The following is a 24,425-nucleotide window of genomic DNA, read 5'->3' on the forward strand; positions in this document are numbered from 1 at the left end:
TGTTTCCCCAGCTTCTCTTCACATCCCTCTCCTGCCTTTATTCATTCTTATATACGTTGATACTTCATAAATTCTCCCAAGTAAAATAGTTCAGGCTTCCTTGTATTTGGATAAAATGTCCTGAAAAATAGCATCTAAATGCCTTTGTGATCATGATACTAAGAAGTACAAAGAAAATAACCATAGCATAAGTAAAGAGCTCTCAGGAAGAATTCCTTTGGAGTGTACTTGTATTGGGTTATGGGCATATAGTTAGTGCTGTGATTCATAATCCATTGTAACTGGGTTATTAGATTTAGTAAAAAAAAGACACATTAATCTTTTCATTTGTGTTACCAGTAAGTAGATATGTTTGAATACATTGGCTATAATAATATATATATCACATATGATCGTATATGATATATAGGTAAATATTTAATAATTATATGAAATTTAAATTGGTAATATGGATAATATATTACATAATTATTGGTTATATATAAATATAATCATTGGCTTTATATTACTTAACATTTGTCTGGTATTTAAATTATGCAGTAGTACAAATTTTATGATTAACAAAGTATAGCCTTTGCTTTCATTGAATTTTCTGTAATAAGATACACAGGTAAGTAAACCCACATGATATTTTATTGAAGGTATTTCTTATGGCATTATTTGGTGTTTATCTTTTCTCAAGATTGATAGAGAAAAGGCCTAAGTGGCAGCCCCAAGTATATAGAAATTAAGCTGGAAAACTATATAAAACAATAAGAAAAAAGTTTATTTTTGTTTTTATACTGCCTAAATCAGAATGAAAGGTAGATTTTTTTTTTCTTGTAGGAGGAACAAGTGAAAGTGAACCTATGCTAAGCCATACAGTCAGGAAGCACCTTCGGAAAACCAGACTTGAGTTACTCCACAAGGAATATGAGGTAAATAATAATAACAGTTTAAAATGAGGACACCATTGAATTCAAGGTAAAACTGAGGTATTTCAGTCTCTGGCCTTCTTAGAGTAAACATCCAATGAAATCTTATTTTATCTTATTTTATTATTTTTTAATGCTTATTTCTGAGAGAGAGACAGAGCAAGACAGTGCGAGCATGGGAGGGGCAGAGAGAGGGAGACACAAAATGTGAAGCAGGCTCTAGGCTCCAAGCCATCAGCACAGACTGATGTGGAGCTTGAACCCACAAACTGTGAGATCATGACCTGAGCAGAAGTCGGCTGCTTAACCAACTGAGCCACCCAGGTCCCCTAAATCTTATTTTAAATGCCAATTTAAATATATCTTACTTGAGGGGCACCTGACTGACTCAGTTAGTAGAGCATGTAACTCTTGATCTCAGTTGTAAGTTCAAGCCAAGTGTTGGATGGGGAGCCTACTAAAAAAACTACCTTATTTGATAAATTTTTTTTCTTTGTCCCTTTTCTATTTCAAGTAGAAGACAGGAACAAATACAAGCATTTCTTTTTTTCCTTTCTTTAATTTCAAATTTGTCAACAGACGTCATTTTGTAAGCGTTTGCACCCTCAGGAAGTTGAGCAGCAGAGGAAGCTCCCTTGTGGAAGTCAGTCTGCCAGCCGCCCCAGGGCACGAGGACTGCCCAGGCAGACTGTGCCCGTAGCCTTCATTCCGTTTGGTTTGTCTATAAGTTCACTGATAATTTATGCTTATTAGTTTTGGTAAAGTTAATATGTCTATGTCAGCTACTAGCAAAGAGATTTTGGTGTGAAATATGCTATTTTCTAATTTTTTTTGCATGTTGCCCAGTGATTTTTTAAATAAAAATTGTATATATTTAAGGGACACAGCATGATGTTTTGATATACATATCCATAGTAAATGGTTGCATTAGTCAAGTTAATCAACATAGCCATCTTCTCACATACTTTATTTTTGTAGTGCGAGCACCTGAATATGCCCTGCTAGCAAACTTCCAGTGTTCAGGACAGTGTTAACTGTAGTCATCATGCTGTACATGGTCTCTAGACTCTAGGTTTCTAGAGTCTAGATCTCTAGACTTACTCATCCTACGTAACTATAACTTTGTACGTATTGACCTGTCTCCTCATTTCTCCACCTTACCATTTGTCCTACCTCCCCACCCTAGGTAAGCACTGTTTACCTCTATGCTTGTTTGTATTCAGCATTTTTAGGTAACCACATATAAGTAAGATCGTGCAGTAGTTTTCTTTCTTGTGAAGGTGATTTTACATGGTAATGGAAATTTTCCAAATTAGTTTCATTCTAATGGTATACATATGTTTTTGAATAGTTAAGCCTAGTTGTTATTTTGTGTTGACTAAGGAGGGGATATTATTAATCTCTTATTTCGACACAAAATATTTTTTAATTGTTATTGTTTTTAATGTTTATTTATTTACTTATCTTTAACATTTATTTATTTTTGAGAGACAGAGCACAAGCCAGGGGAGGGGCAGAGAGGGAGACACAGAGTCTGAAGCAGGCTCTAGGCTCTGAGCTGTCAGCACAGAGCCTGATGCAGGGCTCGAACCCATGAACTGTGAGATCATGACCTGAGCTGAAGTCAAGACACTTAACTGACTGAGACACCCAGGCACCTCAATATTTATTTATTTTTGAGAGAGAGCGAGAGAGAGAGAGCGAGAAAGAGCGCAAGCGGAAGAGGGCAGAGAGAGAGAGGATGACACAGAGTCTGAAGAAGTCTCCAGGCTCTGAGCTGTCAGCACAGAGCCAGACACGGGGCTTGAACTCCCAAGCCATGAGATCATGACCTGAGCTACCCAGGCACCCCCTGACACAAAATATTTTAAAGTATATGCATGGATGTGCTCGCTTCGGCAGCACATATACTAAAGTATATGCATGGAAACTGCTTCAGTTGCCTCAAAAAACTTTTGAAATAAATTGGGGCATAAATAAATGACTGTATAAATGTTCATTTATATATGTCTTCCTATTCTATTTGTTTATTCATTAATATATTAATTCCAACAAATAAAGTGATTTTCTTATTTTATAATGCATTTGTACTGTCTGCATTAATTCTAAAATGTATTCTTAAGTACTTAATATTTATCATACTTAGGTCCTAATCAGATTAATCCTTTAAGAGTTCACTGGTTTATTGAGCTGTTTGGAGTTTATTTTCTAACAAAAGAATTTCTAGCAATCTTAGTTTAAGATGAAATATCTATTAGAGATTAATAAGTGGTATCATAAAAAAGAGTTTTAGGTCAAATGTTTAGTAATTGAATTTAAGGTAATAAGAAGTTCCAGATGGAGAAAATTAATACTTGAAATAATCATAGTGGTAATGGAAGAACCAGAATGTAGAAAAGTTAAAAGTAAAATTAAAAATTATACATATCATTCTGAAATGGAAAGTGGAAGGAAATGGTATAGGGTTATACTCCTACTTGAAATGCAGAAGCAAAAATGGAAACATCAAACAAAACTATTATAACTATTATATAACTATTATATATTGATCAACACTGTTCTTTGTTTTTTAATTCCCCTCACTAAAGCAATTGAAATGCCTAAGAGTTCTCTTCTGAGGAATCTACTTCCTTGTTGAATTCATGTGACTTGTTTTGTTTTGTGGATATCTTCAATAAAATCAAAGATTTGAGTTTTTTATTTTTTTAACCACAAGCTATCACTGAATTAAAATGAAAGCAGTGGAAACACGGGTTTTTTATCAGAGTCAAAATACATTTTGAGAATTTCAACTGTATGTGACTTTCTGCCTGCAAAACTATTCTGATGCATAACTAATCTGTGTATCTACGGAATTTTGAGTATAAAATTTAAAAACGCATTGGTTTTGTTTAGCATTGTCCATTTAGCATACATATGTGTTCAGTATCTGTGTCTATCTAATGGATATGCATTTCTTTATCAGGATGAAATAGATTGTCTGCAGAAAGAGGTAGAAGATCTTAAGAGTAAAAATCTCAGCTTGGAGTCACAAATCAAGACTATTCTGGATCCTTTAACCTTAATGCAAAGCGGCCAAACTGAAGACAAACATCCAATTGCAGATAATCCAAGTAAAATTGACCCAGAAACTGTAGCAGAGTGGAAGAAAAAACTTAGAACAGCAAACGAAATCTATGAAAAAGTGAAAGATGATGTGGATAAGTTAAAGGAAGTAAGTTGTGGTTTTAAAAATTCTATTATAGTTTTTTTTTAACTCTGTATTATAAGTACCTTCAAAAGTATAAATAGCCATATTATCTTGACTCATTAGAAGATTTGTGGGAGAAGGACAAAAATCTCTGGATGAGCATTTATAAGCTATAGGAAAAGTTTTTTCTCCTTAAATGTCATTAGCTGCCAAGAAATATCAAGCGGTTCCATTTGTGACTATAATTGGAGACTCTGTAGTGCTTCTATATGAGCTTGCGTCTTCTTGTAGAAGAGTGACCTCAGTTTAAAGGATGTGTTTCTATTTCCCCTCTTTGTGGTTTGGATTATTTTTTTTTAAGCTTATGTCAGTAACTGGCCTGTATGCATAAATACAAACATTATCCATTTCCCTACCTATAAAAAGAAAGGTTTGAACTATATATTTTCTAATACTACCATTTTCTGATTTTTAAGATTGTAAGTAGTTAGACTTAATGACTAATTCCAAAGAAGCTGCGAGTAGCTGCTTTAGAATACCCCATGCAGGGGAATATTAGAGCTTATGATGTGGGTCCATTTTTTTTTCCAGTTATTCTTCCATTCATCCAACAAGATACAGCATAGGTGAAAAAGGCAAACTTTTAGGAAAGGAGATGAGATCCATGCCATCAGTACTAGAGGTTATAACTGAGTGCTGTAGAATTTTGTTGGCCAAAGGGACCAGCCTTTGGCTTTGATTTCCAGTTTATCCACAGTGGAGTTTTGTTGTGTTGGATGGAGGTAGTTTAGTGGTATCCATGTCTACAGCCACCCATTTAACCTATCTGCATTCCCTTAAAGTATTGTTACTGTGCTGAGTTACTGAATCCTGCCTCCATAAAATCATTAATGAGCTCCATATGATATTTTTAAAAAGCACCATCACCTACGGACCCTCAGATCTTCAGTGAAGTTAAATAACATTGAAGTCTACAACTTAGTGTAAACACTCAACCATCTTCACATACCCACATATAAAATAAATGTTTAGGCTCAACAAAGTCCAAAATGAGAGAAAGAAGGGAACTTCGTGCTTTTAGAGAAAAAATAAACTACAGATATAATGGTACTGAGTTTGTTGCAAATTTAGGGGAAATGTGTAGTTTCTTTGGATATTGAAGGCCAGCATTAGCCTGTTGGTTTGTGTAAGAAGAGGAGATGTAGTGGAAAGACAGCTGGAAAGTTACAGTATTTCTCCATCTGCTGTGTCCCTTTTAACTTCCCTTCATCTTCTTGAGCCATAATTAGGTTCTGTGTGGCCTCCTTTATAGTTATTAAACTTCATTTAAATTTTCATTTTAGTAAATGCTTATTTGAAGATGAACATCTGTATGAAAACATTACTCTAGGCTTATAAGAGTGGTGTAGGAAGTATATATGAAAAAAAAGTACATAAAACACAGGTCTTCTTTGTTCTTTTAAAAGTCACATGTTAAATTTAATATCCAAAGCTACAATGAGACCTCGAAATTAATTGGGGTATTTAATAAGCCCATTTTGGATGCCTAGTGGTGGTATTAGAGAGTAGGCAATAAACTGGGACACGAATTAAAGGACGAAGAAGGAAAATTTGATTGTGAGATACAAAATAACAACATATTACAAATCAAATATAGGAGTAGAATTTGGATGTGAAGCACAAAATAATAACATACTATAAATCAAATATTGGAGTACAGAAGATTCAGTCTTCTTAGAATGAGTGACATGGACTTGTTTTCTGATGTTTCCAGGACTAGGTGAGTTTTGAAACCATTATGAGGCCAGTATCATTACCCAGTCAGTTGTGAATGTAAGATAGTTAAACAACGTCGTCATTACTCTTTTGGTGCAACAAATAGGCCGAATTTTGTCCTTTGTAATCTTCACCCACCTAAATCTCTGGAACTTGAAAATACCTCTGACTCTCATAGTTGATGAACCAGCCAGCCCATAATGAGAATATTAGCCACAGGACTGGGGAAAGACCTTGAAATGTAGCAATGCAGTACAAAGGAATGGGGGAAAGAAATCAAATGAGTTTCTAATTTAAGCTTGTCATCATCATCAAAAAGCATTCACTAAGTGCCTCCTCTTATGGTGCTATGCTTGAGAGCTTAATTCTCTGTGTATGAGGAAGTAAATGACTTTCCTAATATCTTTGGTGTGGGGGGGTAGGGGACTGTTATAGTATTTATCAGTCACTTAAAGAATTAACTCTCCACAGTTCTGGTTGGTTGGCAACAATGAAGATAACCAGCTGCTCAGAGTCCAGAAAGAAGCTCAGTGAGTCTAAGTAAGACAGCTAGGCTGTGTACCCCAAACAGTGTTTCTGGCCTTCTTACCTCATCATCCTCTTGGGGCGTTTGTGTATGGATGGACAAGTAATATAGTCAGAAGTTGTAGGAAGGAGTCAAAAGCATAAGTCAAATTTTTGAAATCTGGTTTAAGCCTTTCTCTTGACAATAGTTTTTATGACCCATTTACCTTAAAATATTTTAAATGTTAATGCTCTAGTCAAACAAAGATTTTCTCTTGCTAACTTAGTGAGATTAGTTTCGAGGCTAGGGAGTGCTATTCTTCTTTGGAATTAAAAAATGCTATAATGAGGCATTTAAGTAGCTCTTGAGAAGACTCTAAAATTGAGGCACATTAGTTTTTTTGGCTGTTCAGAATCAATATTCAACTTCTGAATTTTCTAGCAATTGATGTCAGACAATTTTTAGTTACTAGACAATTCAAGAAAAGAAAATAATAGTGGGATTTTTTAATCAAAAGAGAATCCATATAATTTATTAGAATATATTGACCCAATTTTGAGACTCCCAGAAGTTGTGAGCCATGGCATTTGGGAAAGCCTTTAGAAGAAAGAAAGCAAGTGGTTTAATTATATTAGATTTGTTATCACTAAAAAGCTATTTTTAAATGGCAACCAAAAATCAATCTCATAGCTCATAATTCATGAGAATTAACTCTTAGCATTAGTTTTGCAAATAATTGCATGTGGTATAATGTTACCATGCTTAGAGTATTCAGTTTTGTGAAAAAGGGGGAAAAAACATATTTGCCATTAGTATAGTCCCTTAATGACTCTACGCTAACTAAAGTAGCTCTGTTTATTTCTCTGGATAGGAGAATTGCAGAGTCTTGGGGAATATGGATTAAATATGCTTGGTTGTGTTCACAGATTCACAAGTCATTCCCAGTGGTGATTTTAAGCTTCTGAAGGCCATGTTCTAATATTCCATTCTCTGATAACACTCTAAAAAAATACAGATGGCTCATGACATAATTTTTACAAGGCACGTGTCTTAGCTCATACTTAATTATTTTTAACTCTTTTTTTAAAGGCAAATAAAAAATTGAAATTGGAAAATGGTGGCCTGGTGAGGGAGAATTTACGACTGAAGGCTGAAGTTGATAATAGGTCACCCCAGAAGTAAGTATTTTGCTTAGAGAGCAGTGTTTCAGATTCTATCAGTGTTTTGGGTGCTGTGATTTTATGTGCTTTTCATTTGACTCTTTTCTTTGAAATATGTAGGTTTGAATAGAATGTCTTGCCTCTGTAAATCAAGCATATACTTATGTTATTGGTGAAATCAAATTTTGCAGAAAGGATTTCATTCTTACCTGATTAGCGAGAAGATTCTTTTATGTGACATAAGACAGGAGAACTGTCACTTGGTTTTACACAGAACTGTTTAACAGTCAGTACTAACGGAGAGTAGCAGGGTTAACATAATGCCCTTTAGATGATCTCTGAAGTAACCCTAACGGTAGTTACCATGTATATAATGCTTTCTCGTTGCCAGGTGCAACAACCTGTGGTGTTCTATTAGTGTTCTCCGTTTACAGATGAGAAAACAGAGGCTTGGAGAGATGAAATCAACTTATCTAAGCTAGTAAGTGGTGGACATAGGATTTGAACCCAGGTAGGCCAGCCCCAGAGTACATGCTCTATTGCATTACACTGAGAACCATTACATTAACCGTTACACTGAAAAGCCTATCTGAAATAGAATTTAAGGCATTATTTGTTGTATTTTAGACTAATTTCATTACAAAATTAAGTAAATCTATTCTTTCTTTATGATGGGATACTGTTCATTCTATTCCAAGTAAGAGAGTACCGGTATTGTTTAAAATTATAAGATACAATTGAGAGTTGAGAGTTAAAGATGGAGAAAAGATGGAAGCTAGCACTTGAAGTTTTTCTTCTTCAGGGAAAAAGAAAGACAGGTAAGCAGAGAATATGGCCCTCCATCCCTCCCTGAGGGTGGCATATCAGAACTCCACACTTTTCTCTTGTAACCACTAGACTTCATTTCTTCCTGGTGGAAAAAGGCAAGGCAGACATAAGCAAGCAGTGGGAAATGTATCCTACTGGAAGTTGCTCTCTGCTTATCATCTGAAAAGGAGAAAACATTGTCTTCGGTCAAACCAAGTATGGTATCAGAAATTGGTAGAAGTAAACCATGAGTACTCAAAGCAGAGATAACTAACCAATAGAGAAAGAAGCATAGCTTTTTCTTTTAAATAGTTCCTTCCCCTGTGTATTCCAACCTCATTTTTCTTTCACTTCAGATAATGTTCTACTTTGACAAATTAGTGACAGAAGCTTAGGAAATGTTGCTGTTATGCAGTGGTTTGAATCTCTGCTCCTCTCATTTATTGGCACCTCGCCTTGCCAGTCATAGTAATGCTCGTCCATTAGCTGCATTTCCCACAGCATGCTGAATGGAACTAAAGCTATTTTGTTTGTAGCTTTTATTTCTTGAAAAGTTGCCCACCAGATTTCAGATTTAATGCCAGCCACCAGGATGTGTTTTTAAATATCCATGGCTCCAACCTGATAAACAACGGAAGAGCCTCACCTGACGAAACTCGGCCTCTGTCTACACTAACAAGCAACCACACTTGTGAATCCCATGTAATTTCAGGATTTGCTATCTCTAACTTCCATTCCTTCCCTTCAGGGGAAGGGAACAGTTTCACTTAAAAAACGATTTGAACTGACCCCTATTCTAGATCAATTTGCAATGCATTGAGGTATTAAAATGCATTGCATTTGATTTATAGCCGTGTTTACTCTGCATCACCAAACCCTAGTGGGATTCAGAGAGAAGCTGACCACAGCTGAAAATACCCAGACCTGGTTCACCTGAGGAGAGCTCCTATTTGTATTGAAAAAATATGAAATTTCAAGAGTTTAAAAGTAAATGCAAGCAAATGAAACCATCTGTTCCATTATGTTCCCTTGATAAGAAGCACTTTGACCCATTATTTTCCTTTCATCTACTTAGGTGTCAAGGTATGCTTTTTAAACACATAGCTTTAGTTTCTGATGTATCCTTCAAGTTGTACAGACATATTCTACAAGTCATGCAGAAGAGAGAGATTTAAAATTTAGATGCTAGAGAGGAAAAAATTTAGGAGAGTGTATTTATCAGCTTGGGCGGTCATAGAAAATATTATAGATGGGGTGGCTTAAACATTGAATATTTTCTCACAGTTCTGGAGGCCAGAAGCCTGAGGTCAAGGTTCAGCAGTTTTAATTTCTGGCAAGAGCTCTCTTCTTAACTTGTAGATAACCACCTTCTGTGTCTTCACATATTTGAAAGAGAGAGCATTTTTGTGTCTCTTCATCTTCTTATGGAGACATCAAGTCTGATAAGGTGGCCTTAGTCTGATAAGGACTGATAAGCACACCCTATCGGACTAAGGCCTCATCCTTATGATCTCATTTAACCTTAATTACGTCCTAAAGACTCTAGCACTAATATATAATCACATTGAGAATCAAGGCTTCAGTATGTGAATTTATTTGGCTGCGGGTAGAGAATATAGTTCAATCCATAGCAGAAGATATTTCTAAGACACTCAAATCATGTTATTGCCCTAAAATTAGACTGACATCTGGTGTGAACAAGGGGAACTCATTATTATTTTTTTAATGTTTTATTTATTATTGAGACAGAGTGAAACAGAGCATGAACAGGGGAGGGTCAGAGAGAGAGGGAGACACAGAATCCAAAGCAGGCTCCAGGCTCTGAGCTGTCAGCACAGAGCCTGATGCAGGACTCGAACCCACGAACCGTGAGATTGTGACCTGACCCGAAGCTGACCACTTAACTGACTGAGCCACCCAGGCGCCCCAGAACAAGGGGAACTTAAACATTTATATGGGTCTCAAGTAGATAGTGCTGTATAATAATGATGTATTTTATAATACTTTAAAGTGCTATAACTTTTAAAATGAAAATCTGGGTTATGGTTTATCTCCTGTGTGAACTGTTTTTCTATTCTGTCTGTTGCCATCCATTATATCCAATATTAACGTGTACCTATATATTTTTCCTTTCTCTGCTTTAAACTGAAAGCCTTTTTGAGCAGTGTGGCAGAGACTCTACTAAGCATGATCTAGGTTTCAATAATACCCATTATGTTACTTGTCAAAAATTCATTGTCCTAATATCTAAACTGGTGGTCCAGAAAAATGTGATCTTTTTCTTTGACTTTGTCACTTCCTAAATTTTTCTTCTCTTCCAAAATAGTTTATTCACCTGGGAAAAACCATTTGTTTGCCCTTTCAGCTTTCTTTAACATGGACTTCTAAGAGAATCACATTGATGTTCAGAACTCCAGAGGTGGTGATGTGTCCTTTATTTTACAAGGCTGGTAATCTGAAGGAAACTTGCTCTCCCTGCCAGCCCACAAGTACTGAGTGTTTATTAACTTAACACTGCACATTACATTAACATGTACAAGGTGCATTAACTATACAAAATAAATACTTTTCTTGACCCCTAAATTAGGTTAGGTTCCCTTGTTGTAATTTCTCTTAATACCTTGTGCTTGCTGTTTATAACACATATCATAATTGCTAGTAATTAATATTTTGTGTAACTATTTGTTTCATGGCTTTCTTTTGTTTGAGCCAGGACAATAGATGTGTTCACTATTGTAGCCACTGCATTTTATAGAGCTCTTACTCATTTTCTGCTCCTAATACAGATTTGTTGAGTAAATGGATAAAAAACATAACAGTTAGAGTATGAAGAAACAGATGAATCCAGAGTGTGATACATTCAGTAGGAAAAATGATTAGGTGTCTTCTTTAAATCATTGGCAGTATGGAGTGTGGCTGGGTGACTCAGTTGGTTCAGTATCCTACTTCAGTGTAGGTCATGATGTCACGGTTTATAAGTACTAGCCCAGCATCAGGGCTCTCTGCTGTCAGCACGGAGTCCGCTTCAAATCCTCTGTCCCCCTCTCTCTGTGCCCCTCCCCCACTCACACACCCGCACATTCTCTCTTTTGCTCTCAATAATAAACTTAAAAAAAATCATTGGCAAAATAAGAAGGGGAGGTGTGCCGTGCCGTACAGTAAAAGAGAACTAAGAGACATAATGATCAGATGCAGTATATGCATCTTGTTTGGATAGTGACTAGTAACAAAACATTTCAAAAGATATTTTTTGAGGCAATTGGATAAATTTGCATATGAAATAGATATTCAGTAATACCAAGGGGTTGCTGTTAATTTGTTTAGGTATTGTGGTTACTTAAGAAAATGTCCATATTTTCTTTTAGAAAAGCATATTAGGGGTGCCTTTGGCTCAGTGGGTTGAACATCCTACTCTTGATCTCAGCTCAGGTCTTGAACTGAGGGTCATGACTTCAAGCCTCGTTTTCATTTTGGGCTTCATGCTAGGCATGGAGCCTACTTAAATTAGAAAAAAACAAAGCATACTAAAATATAGACTAGAATATCTTAATAGAAGAAAAAGGGATGTATAGATAAGGGAAGTGAGGCAAAATCTTGCTAATTGTTGCACATCTCTTCGTTATGACTGTCACCATCCCACTTAAATAACTGGTTAGCATGACTCCACTGCACCCATCATCTCTGCCTTAAACAGAAAGGCCTGTTCTCGGTCTCCTACTTAGTGGGGAACACCAAAAGTCTCACACCTCTGGTAGGAAACAAGAATGAGAAGAAGCTGAAGGGAAGACTTTAGTGTTCTATTTCTCATATTCCTAAATTCCCTTGGCTTCAACTACTGTCCTTAAACTGCTCAGAAATGTAGATAGATTTGTCCTTGGTAGAGTGAGGAGTTCAGTGATTTTTTTTTTTTTAGCTTGAAGAGATATGAAGAATTGACTTGTAAAGCATTTGAAAGTTTCATGCCCTCTCTCTGAGATTTCTCTGTTCAGTTGTGCCTTTTCCCCCCCTCTAGGCACACTAGGCAGGGGTTGTGCCCGCTAGTATGAGGCTTTAGCGGAGTACCAGTTCTTGCCCTCAGCTACTAACTTACTTTAAATCTCCATAGGTCATTCATATAAAACTTGGTTATAATTGAATTAATGGCTTTCCTTTCTATAAATACATATCCAGGAATGTTATGTGTTCTTGTCATTGTGTCTTTAGTGAGATCTATGGATTTGATAATGTTTCCCTGCATGCAGCTCTTTTACTGCATAGCAACCCCAAGACTTGTCATTATGGACCAATCTTCCCCCATGGCCCTGCTCCTCCTGAGGGAAGATAAAGGCTCCAGACACTCTCTGGATAGTGAGCAGTATTTCCTGTTATTAGTGTAAGAAAAAAAGTACTCTTAAAAGGAAAGACTAGATTTCATGGATTGTGACCTGGCCTTTCTTCCAATTTTACTATATTTGTGTTCATTGAGCCATCTCATTTACACCTATGGCTTTAATAATCATCAACCTATATGTCAGAGATTATAAAATAAAATCTAATAAATCTTTGTTTGGCTTCAGCTTTTTTCCTTAGCTGTACATTTGTATTCCCATCTGTCTATTTCATACCTTCACTCAAGATCCTATACCTTAAATTCACCACAAAGCAGCTTGTGTTTAAATAAATTCTTAGCCCTGGAGACAGACTACCTGGCTTCAGATTTCCCTGTTTCCACTCTGCTCCGCCTTCCCCTACCCAATTCATTTTCACCATACTTGAAATTGTCTTTTTATAAAATATAAATCAAGTTATATGTCTCTTACCTAAAACTGTCCAGTTTTGTCCTGAAATATGGTCAGTTTCTTCACAGACTAGTTCATGTTTGCTTGTTCTGCTTCATCTCACTCTCATTCCCTCAGCTCATCCTGCTCCAGGCATTCTGGCCTTTTTGTGATTCTGAAACATGCTGGACTTTTTCCTCTCTGCTTAGAATGTTCTGCTTCCAAATCTTTGTATGGGTGACTCATTCTGTCATCAGATTCAGAGAGGCCTTTCCTGATCAGTCAAAGCAGCATTTTGCTTTCGTACCTTCTGCTTCCTTACCCTGTCTTCCTGTGATACCATAGTAATACAGTCAAGGCTTGGTGAAGCAGGATAGTGTGTAATCATGAGCACGGGTCCCGGAACCAGACTCCCTAGGATGAACTCTGGTTTTGTCTACTTACTAGCTCTGTGATCTAGGGGAAGATAGTTTTAACCTTTTTGTAGTTCCATTTTTGTCTTCTGTGAAATGAGGCCAATAGTAGTACTGATCTTATAGGTTGTAGTAAGGATTATATGAATTAAAACTTGAAATGCCCTTGTAACAGAGCCCACGGCTAATGCTGAACCAAGGTTATAGTATTTTTGTCTTCCTAGCCCTTATCAGTCTGAAATTATCTTGTTTGTTTACTTGCTTGATCTGTATGTTGTCTGTCTCCTCTATTCTAAACTCTAAGCTCTGCAAGAGTAAGGATCTTGCTGCCTATTTCCTTCACTTGCAAAATGCCAGCACCTGAAAGGCACCTGATAAATATTGGTTGAATAATTAAATAAATAGATAAATAACATTCAGTAAATTACTTAATCCCTCAGAGCCATCATTTTCTTTATGTTAAATATGGGTGATGTGTTACTGGAAGGATTAACAGAAATAATTTTATGGCCTTGAAACCATATGTAGCACAATGACATATGTATGTCTAAATAAATATATCTATTCTCCATTCTACTGAAAAGATTGTTTATCCTCTTACTTTGGTCCCATCCTCCTTAATGGTTTTACTACTCATCTCATGGAAAGAGCCTAAATGTCCATCACCTGATGAGTGGATCAAGAAGATGAGGTATGTATACAAGGGAGTACTATATGGCAATGAGGAAGAATGAAATATGGCCATTTGTAGCAAAGTGGATGGACCTTAAAGGTGTCATGCTAAGCGAAATAAGTCAGGCAGAGAAGGGTAGATACCATATGGTTGCATTCATAGGTCTAACAGGAGAGACCTGGCAGGGGACCATGGGGAGAGGAAGGGGAGAAGAGAGCGAGGGAGAGTGAGAGACACAGATCAAGGGAGACTACTGAATACTGAAAATGAACCATGGACTGAAGAGGGAGGGGGAGGGAGGGGTGATGGTGATGGTGGGGGGCACTTGTGGGGAGAAGCACTGGGTGTTATATGGAAACCAATTTGACAATAAACTATAAAAAAAAAAGAAACTTCAGTCTTCTGTTAATCTACCCTTTCTCCTCATCCTACACCCAACTGTTGAGTATATTCTTTCTATCCTACCTCTTAGATGTCTCTGCAATCCATTTTCTCATTCCCACTAGTTTAGATCCACATGATTTCTTGCTTAGCCTATTTTAAACAACCTTCCAGCTGATTGTTCTTCTTTTCTACCCTCAACTCTCAAGTGTCTGCCTTATTGTTGCCCGAATTCTAGAATATAAATTTGATCATCTCACTCCCTTGCTTAATAACTGTTGATGATTCCTCATTGTCCTCAAATTTCTTAGTAAGTATGTGAACCTTTTTACAATATGACTTGAGTTTTTGCCTTTTTCTGTCCTCTCCAACCTTTGTCCATGCTGAATTTCTCACTGGGCCCAGATTCACCATGTTGTGACATAGCCTTGCACCTTTGCTCATGCCTTTTCCTTTACCTTCCCTGGTCCTCCCCATTAGTCTCTCCTTTTTATTATGCCTGGTGAATTCCTCTCCTATTGTCACTCTATCTGTGAAGTCCTCCATGATTTCCTAAGATAGTGGAAATACTTTCTTCTTATTCCCATTGTTCTTACATTATTAAGGATTACATGGTATATTGATCAGTTTTATGACTGTCATGCTCAGTTAACCTACCGCCTGGCTTCCTAAAACTAAAACACACTTGAAAAAATGCAAACATTTATGTGTCTGTATAAAATACACATGTGTGAAGATTGTGTGTGCACACGCATGCCTGCCTTCTCTGGAGCCTGGAAGATGGAAGGAGTCCTTATACTCTTAGTATTCCATGTGCAACTTGGAGGGAACTAACCAGGGAATTAAGATTTTGAGCTTTCTTGAAGCTTAAAGTACAAAGAGTTTATGAGGACAGAAAATCCAAGATTCTTGGCATTTTTCTCCAAATGAGAAGGACAGAGGAATTTCCTGACATTCTCCAAAGTTGTACTAGAGATTGGGAATAAGAAAGGGGAAAGGAGGAGGCCATGTTGCTGGGCTCCCGGACAAGATTTCTTGTCTGAGTTTCCTTACTGGAACTGAGCACATCCTGCCCTTGTCTGTCTCCATGCTGACTCTGAGCTGTGGCTTCTTTTTGGTTCACAGTCCTGCTCTTCCTAACCCGTGTCTCTAGACGTGCCAGTACAACTCAGACTTCTCCTGCCTTTCGGCTTCCTCAGCAACACCTCGGTTGGCTTTGGCCATTGTCCCTTCTTGACCTATTCTGGCCTTTTTTGCTTCTTATGATTCTGCTCTGACAGACGCCATGATTCCTGCTATTTGACCCCAGCCTGATCTGATGACTGATTCTGCTATGCCCTTTGGTTTTCCCGGAAGGGGAGCTTGTAGACTGTCAGGGGAGCCTGATGATACCCTGGGGCCAGACTGTGACAGCCAGTGTGCTCAGGCCCCTTGGCCGCCTGAGGGGCCCTTCTCTGGGTATTCAGCTAATTGGGGATGGACAGTTCCTTCAGTTTTCTGTCAACTTGTCTTTATTGTGTTGATAAGATATTTTAGGAGCCTGCAATGCATGCTAATGACTAAGCAGTAGAGGTTTTCAGGAAGTTTGAACTGCTTGAGAATAAAGAGAAAGTCTTCTACTCCTTTTATTTTCCTTTCTCATAGCCCCTCAGCATCCTTCAGTCCTCAGTAACTGTCATCAGAGTGAATAATAATTACTGGGTGGCTGGAACACAGTTTTTTGTTTTGTTTTATCTTGTTTTAGATTGTTCCTCCTGGTGAGAGGATGATTTAACTGTTTAACTGTAGTGAAAAATGTATAGGTAGATACTAGTTCAGAAATTTTTAATTATGCTTTTTTCATATAACAATAGTTGTTTGTTCTCTTATACTATTGAAATTTTGCTGTTGGGAAGGTTATTATATGTTAGGAAAAGATGTAAGTCCTTCATTCCTTTTAGAACTGTAAGAAGACAGGAAAAGAGCATGTCATAGGTTGTTTCTTTCCACGAAAGATTGGGATCCTCATTGATGTCCCATGAACTTTAAGGCTGATCTTTTCTTTTGGGGAAGAAAATTGGGGCATTTCTGTGTGGAATTGAAATGAAACATATTTGTTAAATAAAATGGAATTTACTCCACAGTAAAAAGAGTAATTCACCCAACACAGGCAGTTAAATATATATGGGTCAGCCCTTTCTAAAAACTACGAAAGGGACTTTGTTTCTCTTCAATTTACATATGCAGCCCAACAGGAGGATTGTTTGTGTTTCTAGGTATCTAAGCAAGAATTTTCAGCATCACAATTTTTAACTACAAATGCATGGTTAGTTTAATAAACATACACATAAACATACACACAAAACTTCCTTTAAGATCGTGTTAATAATATGAGCTGTTATTTCAAAACTCTGCTCTCCATTGGAAAGCTTACAAAGCAGACTGTGCCTTAATCTTTAAACAGCACTTGGGGGAGGTAAAGGGAGGAAGGATGGCTGCACAGGCCTTTTTTCTTTATCTGGTTCCACTTTCCATCTCACCTCTTTAAGGGGGAAATTGTGACTTTTTATTCTTGCAAATGTTAAAGCACTTTCTATTCTGTGCTAAAACTAAGATGCAACATAATATAGCTTGTACTATTTTTATGCCTCAGTATTAGACCCCAAGACAAGTCCCTATGTGATGTCGGGCCCTAAAATATTGCATTTAAAAATTTCCTCATTTCACATAAGTAGCATTGTTTCTTTACAGGTGAAGATGCCTGCTGATGATGCGTGAGGTAGACAAGATCGTGTATACTCTCTGTAGGTAGCACAATTAAAGATGGAGCTTTCAAATTTGTGGTTCCGCTTCAGACTGTCTTCATATCTCTGGTTAAAAGAGCCACCCTCTTTTGGGAACCCGGGTAGTTCAGTCCATTAAGTGTCTGACTCTTGGTTTTGCCTCAGATCATGTTCTCAAAGATTGTAGAATTGAGCCCTGTGTCAACAGCACAGTTAGCACACAGCCTGTTTGGGATTCTCTATCTCTGTCTCTCTCTTTGTCTCTCAAAATAAATAAATAAACTTTAAAAAAATAGCCACCCTTTTTGGGTTGGCATTTGCCAGGATGATCTGTCTGTGCTATAGTTTCCTGCAAGGCCATTTAAATAAATGATCTTTGGAAGTCACAAAATATCCTAGAACTTGTGTCAAGAACATAGTAGGTGTTTGATAAATATTTATAAATTTTGTGCATACGTATCTGCATGACTTCCCATATCTTTCCAGTTTCTCTCACCATGTTTTATTGGCAAATGCATGTATTAATAAATATTACAACAATGTTAGTTCCTTATCTGTATGTACAAACTGTGTGATCAGCAAACCTAGCTTGTATTTTACATTACTTTATAGTATAAATAAGTGCTTATATTACTTAAGAAGGAATGTCATGTTTAAGCACTTAATAGGATTTTAGACATGGTGTTTGAACTCAGACTTGAGTTCAAATCCTATTCTTGAACAAGAGATGGTCTTTTTAAGCTTCTCATTTATTATCTTTAAAATCAAAATAACATCATTTTTCACGAGGTTGACATGACAATTCAATTTAAAAGGTAGGGGTTCTTTAGTGACTCAGTTGGTTAAGTGTCAGACTCTTGATTTTGGCTCAGGTCATGATCTTACAATTCATGAAATCAAGCCCCCCACATCAGGCTCTGCACTGACAGCAGGGAACCTGCTTGGGATTCTCTCTCTCTGTGCCGCCCACCTCCCTCATGCTCTCTCCCTCTCTTTCTTTTTCAAAAGAAATAAACATTTAAAAAAAGGTCATATATAACAAACATATAGCAATGTGCCTAATGCAAGTAAACATTTAATAAATGTTGGCTGCTACTGTTATTTTTGTCATGATCATTGTCAGTAGTCATCAGGCTACTGTTAAAGACTTACTAATTACACTTACTCTTGGTAAATTCCATCACGGAAGTTCACTTCATTTATTTATTTATTTATATGATGATGGGCTATTTCTTCTCTCTTTATTTGATGATAGTCCAGAAAACAGAAATGTTGTCCTAAGTCTTCAGGAGGGAAGAATTTCTTCCTGTTCTCTCAGTCTGCCTCATATTTGTAATATATTTTTGTGGGACCAACTTGTGTGCCTAGGACTGGCCGTAGGCCGTACTTTTAGGATTAATAAATTCTCTAAGAATATAGCATATTCATAACAGAGTATTTAATTTTAAAAAGAAAACTCTTAAAGAAATACTGGCAAGTCACACAGCTCAGCAGCAGATAAAAATGCATAGGCCACTTCCCAGAGCTTCCCTAGTAGTTTATTGTATTTAAAAAATGTTTTTAAATATTTTTATGTTTACTTTTATTGAGACAGAGAGAAACAGAGCATGAGTAGGGGAGGGGAAGAGAGAGAGGGAGACACAGAATCTGAAGCAGGCTCCAGGCCCTGAGTTGTCAGCAAAGAGCCCAATGCCAGGCTCAAACCCATGAACCAGGATATCATGACCTGAGCCAAAGTCAGACACTTAATTGACTGAGCCCCCCAGGTGCCCCTTCCCTAGTAGTTTAAAGAGAGAGTGCTCCCTGCCATCCTCCTGACACATAGACAAGAGTGAGGTAGATATAGGTAAACACACAGATGACCCTTTGGAAGCAGGTGAGAGAGAAAGGCCCCTACCACCAGACACTGTTCGGAACTTCCTACAGTCCTGGTCCTGCCCCCTTTCCTTGAAATATGCCCTTTACTTCCTCTGTGCACATAGCACAAGGCAGAACCTAGTATTTGGATTTCCCCCTTTTCTTCCCACTTCTATCAAAGCTCATGTTCCCAAAGAGCTCATATTACAAGCTACTCCTTAAGTTATGTGTAGTCAAAGAGGAGTTTGCAAATTTAAGGAATCTCTCACCAGTGAATTTTGCTTTAGAAGAAAATACTTAGGAAAGGGAGAGGAATAACGGGATGCTCTTCCCTTCAAAACCCTACCTCTCCTTTATGTTTAAAATAAGATATTTTTCAAACATCTCTGAAACTCAGAGTAAGAAGATATGCAATTGGCAATTTTATAGACAGGCAACCCTACAATAAAATTCCCTCTATGAATGGGTTATTCTTTTTTAAGGTAAGTAAAATGGTAGTTACTTAAAAATAATTTTAAGACTCACATAAATTTACTTGATTTTCTTACATATCAACTGTTCCTTCAGTATAGGTCATCCTCACTTTGCACAGTGGTATATGACCATTCAGATTAAAGCCATGAAGAGCAATCTTAGTAATCAGTGAGAAAAACCAATCTGCCTTATAAACTTTAATAAATATTGTCAAAACATTAAATCTTTTACCATCAGTTATAAATGTATATGGAAATAAAAAGTAAAACTAATTAGTATACTGACATTTACGTAGTACAGTTTAAAACATTAGAAACATTCTGAATTAAGTATTTCTTTGTGTAAAAAAAAAAAAACCTGTGGAGAATAATCTGAATAGTGTTTGTCTTATCATAACTTACAATATGAAGCTAGCATCTTTTCTGATGCCTTGACGAATTGTCATGCTCCTAAGTTTGCATCAGCTTCCAGCATCTTATCCTTAATGCTTTCAATGTCGTGAAGTATCTCCATATTGCTTTAATGTGAAGTTTTTTACCAGCCTGTCACTGCCTGTAGACATCTTTATTCTTTTCGTCATGTATGTCAGTAAGCTTGCCACTCCCACGTTCCTCGGCATTGCTAGGGTCTCTCGAATAGTGACAGTTTCAACATTTTGCAGGTCAGTTCTTTAGTAACTGCATTTACATACGGTTCCAGGTTTACTTCTAGCATTGATCACTTTACATTTCTTTGGTCCACCTTTGTTTTTGTTGGCCAGTTCTGTCTTTTGATTATGCATCCTTGTAAATTGTAGGTGACAGCACTACATGTTTTACTGTTTGTGTGTGAAATGAATAACAGATGCAGAGTGACCAATCACTTTCAGACTTTGAAAGAAGTGACCTGATTGGTCACTCATGCACATCTGGAATTTACGTAGTGTTTTGTGAACCGAAAGGCAAGTAGTGAAGGTTTTATTTTATGCAGTTTCACGCAGTTAGTCATGGTCAGTATAATGTGGTAAATATGAACCACATTGTCAAGTGACTGGGGTCACTTAATTGAACTGTGGCAACTGAAATTTACGCATATAGGAACCATGTACAGCAAGGATAGCTATGCTGGATAACTGTCACATAGGCCAGATTATGAAAACTGATCCAGATCCAAAGATCGCTTTCACTTTTACAAGTACTACCTCAGCAAGCAAGGAAGGAAAAGATACGAAATCAAAGGTACGTGGGAGGCAGGTGGGCTCACTTCCTTGATGTCCCCCGTGTCCTGAAGATGCTTCTGAAGTTTAGTGGTCTCAGCAACTCACTGGGCTTGCGGCATTTATCTCTTGTTGGGGATGCCATTGAGAACTAGAGACAAAGCTAATTGCTCAAGTTTTCACAACTAGTTAATGGCAGCATAACACTAAAGGTTAGCTCTTTTGGTACTTGGTCCCACATTTGCTTTCTTCCCATCCCCTTTAAGCACATCTTAATTACTCCTATGTGATAGGCTATGAGAAAATGTGGACTGAGAAACTTTTCATTGTTAAAGACTCTCTACCCTGTAATACCTCAAAGGTCAATCCAAGAGGACTTTCATCTCTCTTACTGCTAGTAGGGACAGGAACAATCTTGCACCTGTGTAGCTTTTTAGACCAGGAGCCCTAATCCAGAATGGATATATCAGTTAACACTGCAAGCTGAAAAATCCTTTAAGCGTCTCCTAGATTCTAGCAGAACATACTTCTGGTATATCATTTGTAGCTCCCAAACTGCTTTACGAGGTTTTCTCTGACATAATGAAGCCTTTGGCCATCACTGCTACTTTGAAAATCAAAGCCTTTTCGTCTCTAATGGAATGTTTATAAAAATACTCCATTTTGAAATTTGCTCAGGAAAAGGAAGTATGGTAAATGATGTTAGAATTCCCTCCGGCTTGCCTTGGCATTGATTCATTTAATGTTATGTACTCTGGAAATATCTGGAATTAGTGTGAATCAGAGTATTAAAACCCAAAGTTAAATAAGCTCTGATCGTCATTGTCTTCTTTTATGGAAGTATCACATCAGATATGCAGTCCTACTTGTTATTTCTATATGACGTAATTAATTTCTCTTTGCTGAATTTAATATAGATATCAATGGTAAGCTAAAAATTCCTAATAACTATGTCAAAGTCTCATGTTTCCATTCTTTTGCTAAGGTTGAAATGGAAGGTTTTGTTGTTGTTTTGGTTTTTCTGGAAGGAGCAGTATAAGATGGCAAACCTTCAGTAAAAAACAAAACAGAAACACCCCACAGAACTGTACTATGTGTATGTTGTTCTCTGTTGCTTTCTTTGGTGTCAGTGAAAAAAAGAAAAAAAAAACAGTCGAATGTATGAAACATTCAACTTAGTAATATAGCTCATAATACTTACATGTAACAGACCAAGGACCTTGGGCCTGTCCTATCCTACGGTGTTGGCTGTGTCTTGCTGCGTCAGGCATTGATGCACCCTAAAGTGAGAAAATAACATTTATTCAAGAAGTATTTCATGAGGACTCTCATATACCAGGAATTCTTTTAGGGAGCTAGCAGTAAGTAGAAGATGGCCCTGCTTTCCTGGAGCTTCTACTTTAATGGGAGAGAGGCAGAAACAAATTACATTGATTGATTAATTAATTGATCAGTTCTATGGCTTTCACTGTACATTTCTGTTAGTTTGCCCAACAGCACAGGCCTCTCATTAGCATGGTAAAAAGGTCTGATCACTCAAAGTATTATAGACTTGTAAAGTATTGAAATGGAACTTTGGGGAATTGAGGGCAGTGACCTTTTAGAAAACGGCCAGCTCCATCAGTGACTTCTGCTTGCTTGTCCCTGTCCTATGTGCTCCATTGCCTTTGTTAGTTCTCATGGCACTCCAGCTTCCTCTCTGGAGTAACACAAAATACATGGTTAGGGCTGTCATTTTAACTTCAAATCAGGACCATTTATTAACTTCTTTTCAAAACATAATTAAAAAATAAACATAGGGGCAAATGCAGCATCTTAAAGTCACATTATGTTTGAAATTCCAGGCTAAAACCTAGAATAAAAAACTGTAAATATCTTGGGAAACATTTCTTATTTTTCACTTGTCTTTCCTTGTGTAAGCCTCTTGAGTTGCCAAGGATATCCTTTGGTATTAGCTGACTTACTATCTAGTAACATTATTTGATTTTAAATTGTTTCACTTGTTTTCATTTGAGTTTATCTTTATTGTAAAAATTGCACTTAAGAAAAAAATTTTGGTAAGCTAATTTAAGGCTGTCACTTCTGCTGTTTGCATTAAATAAACATGATACACAATTTTTCCATTTAAAAATATGTGGGTTATTTGATTATGCCACAGTAGCTACAATCAAGAACTCACATTTTTGCTGATGTCCTTAAGATCTTTGTCCATGCTTTAAAATTCTCTCACAGAAACTACAGCTCTTTCAAATACAACATTTACAAACCAAACATTTGTCTCTAACAAAGAAAGAAAAAGTACTATCATTAATTTAACCAAATATTCATAGTAGTAAACTTTGTCTTTAAAATAGGGAGGCTTATATTTGGTTTTTGTTACTGTATTTGGTTTAGTTTCTGTTATACCTGTGGGTTTTGCTTTGTTTTTCAGAGGTTGAAGGGAGTGTGCTCTTTCTGGCAGTTCAGTTAATTGCAATGAGTAGATCAATATTCAGTACTGTGTCTTTTAAGGCCCTTTCTAACTCTGAGATTTTATGAATCTATATTTACCTTTGCCCGGCTTTTTACCCTTAGTGACCAGAGTAGTGAACTAGAGAGTGAATTGGGCTGTGGTGTAGGACGAGGTATTGGGCACTGAGGGAGAGTCAGAGAGCATGTAGTGGTTGACTCCAAAGGGTAGTTACTGTGGATTTCTTCTCCTTTATGTTTTTTTAAAATACCTAGTACATTTTAAAATTTTTAATTATTTTTGTAAATAAGGAGAAAAGTAGAAAAAGATAAGCCCATAGATAAGTATACTTTTTAGAAGTTACCTTCTTGGAGCACATGGGTGGCTCAATTAGTTAAATGTCTGACTCTTGATTTTGGCTCAGGTCATGATCTCACAGTTTGTGAGTTCAAACCCCTGCGTAGGGCTCTGCATTGACAGCCTGGAGCCTGCTTGGGATTCTCTCTCTTCCTCCCTCTCTGCCCTTCCCTAGTTTGCGCACACGCAAATGCACTCTCTGTCACTCTCTCAACATAAATAAATAAACTTTAAAAAAAAGTTAGCTTCTCAACTACTTTCCTCCAGACAATTGATGAATTCTTCAAGATGAGTCAATATTTAACTCATCAAAAAGATGATTAAAAAGAGGTTTTTTAAAAGAACTTTTGTGGAGAGAAGTATTTTTCACGGGGTTAGAATGTAAGTCTTATGTTTGTTGGCTTATAAGAAGCAATTGGCTTATTGGCTTATAAGGAAGCAGTTTTCTTGAAAGATGGAATTTTCTCTGGTATCAGATGGAATTTAAAGTAGATATTTTATATTTATTGGGGCTGGGACAGCCTTATTGATCTTTTATCCCCCACTCTGGGTAATACCGTCGGCCCATACTAGGTGCTCAAAAGTGTTTTCTGAGCTGAACCCAGTACCCATTTTTAAGGAAATAATGAAAACAAGATAATCCTGAGTAAAAGAGGTGAATTTTTGATGTGTTCTTTTTCAGTTACTCTCCAAAATGTTCCTTTTCAGGAAATGTAAAAATGTTTTTATGCATAATATATTGGAACCACAAGCAC

At 37.0% G+C, this 24,425-nt stretch overlaps 1 protein-coding gene across 1 annotated transcript in view; it reads left to right on the forward strand.

The window, feature by feature from the left end:
- The window catches only part of OBI1 (ORC ubiquitin ligase 1), a 40,847-nt gene that overhangs the window by 12,982 nt on the left and 3,440 nt on the right, over positions 1 to 24,425 (forward strand). The window contains exons 3-5 of the mRNA XM_029936565.1: positions 826 to 917; positions 3,880 to 4,128; positions 7,475 to 7,563. Of these exons, the coding sequence (XP_029792425.1) occupies positions 826 to 917; positions 3,880 to 4,128; positions 7,475 to 7,563 (430 nt within the window). The remainder of the gene's footprint in view (positions 1 to 825; positions 918 to 3,879; positions 4,129 to 7,474; positions 7,564 to 24,425) is intronic.

Source organism: Suricata suricatta, chromosome 4 (assembly GCF_006229205.1).
Source record: "Suricata suricatta isolate VVHF042 chromosome 4, meerkat_22Aug2017_6uvM2_HiC, whole genome shotgun sequence".
NCBI classification, from domain to species: Eukaryota; Metazoa; Chordata; class Mammalia; order Carnivora; family Herpestidae; genus Suricata; species Suricata suricatta.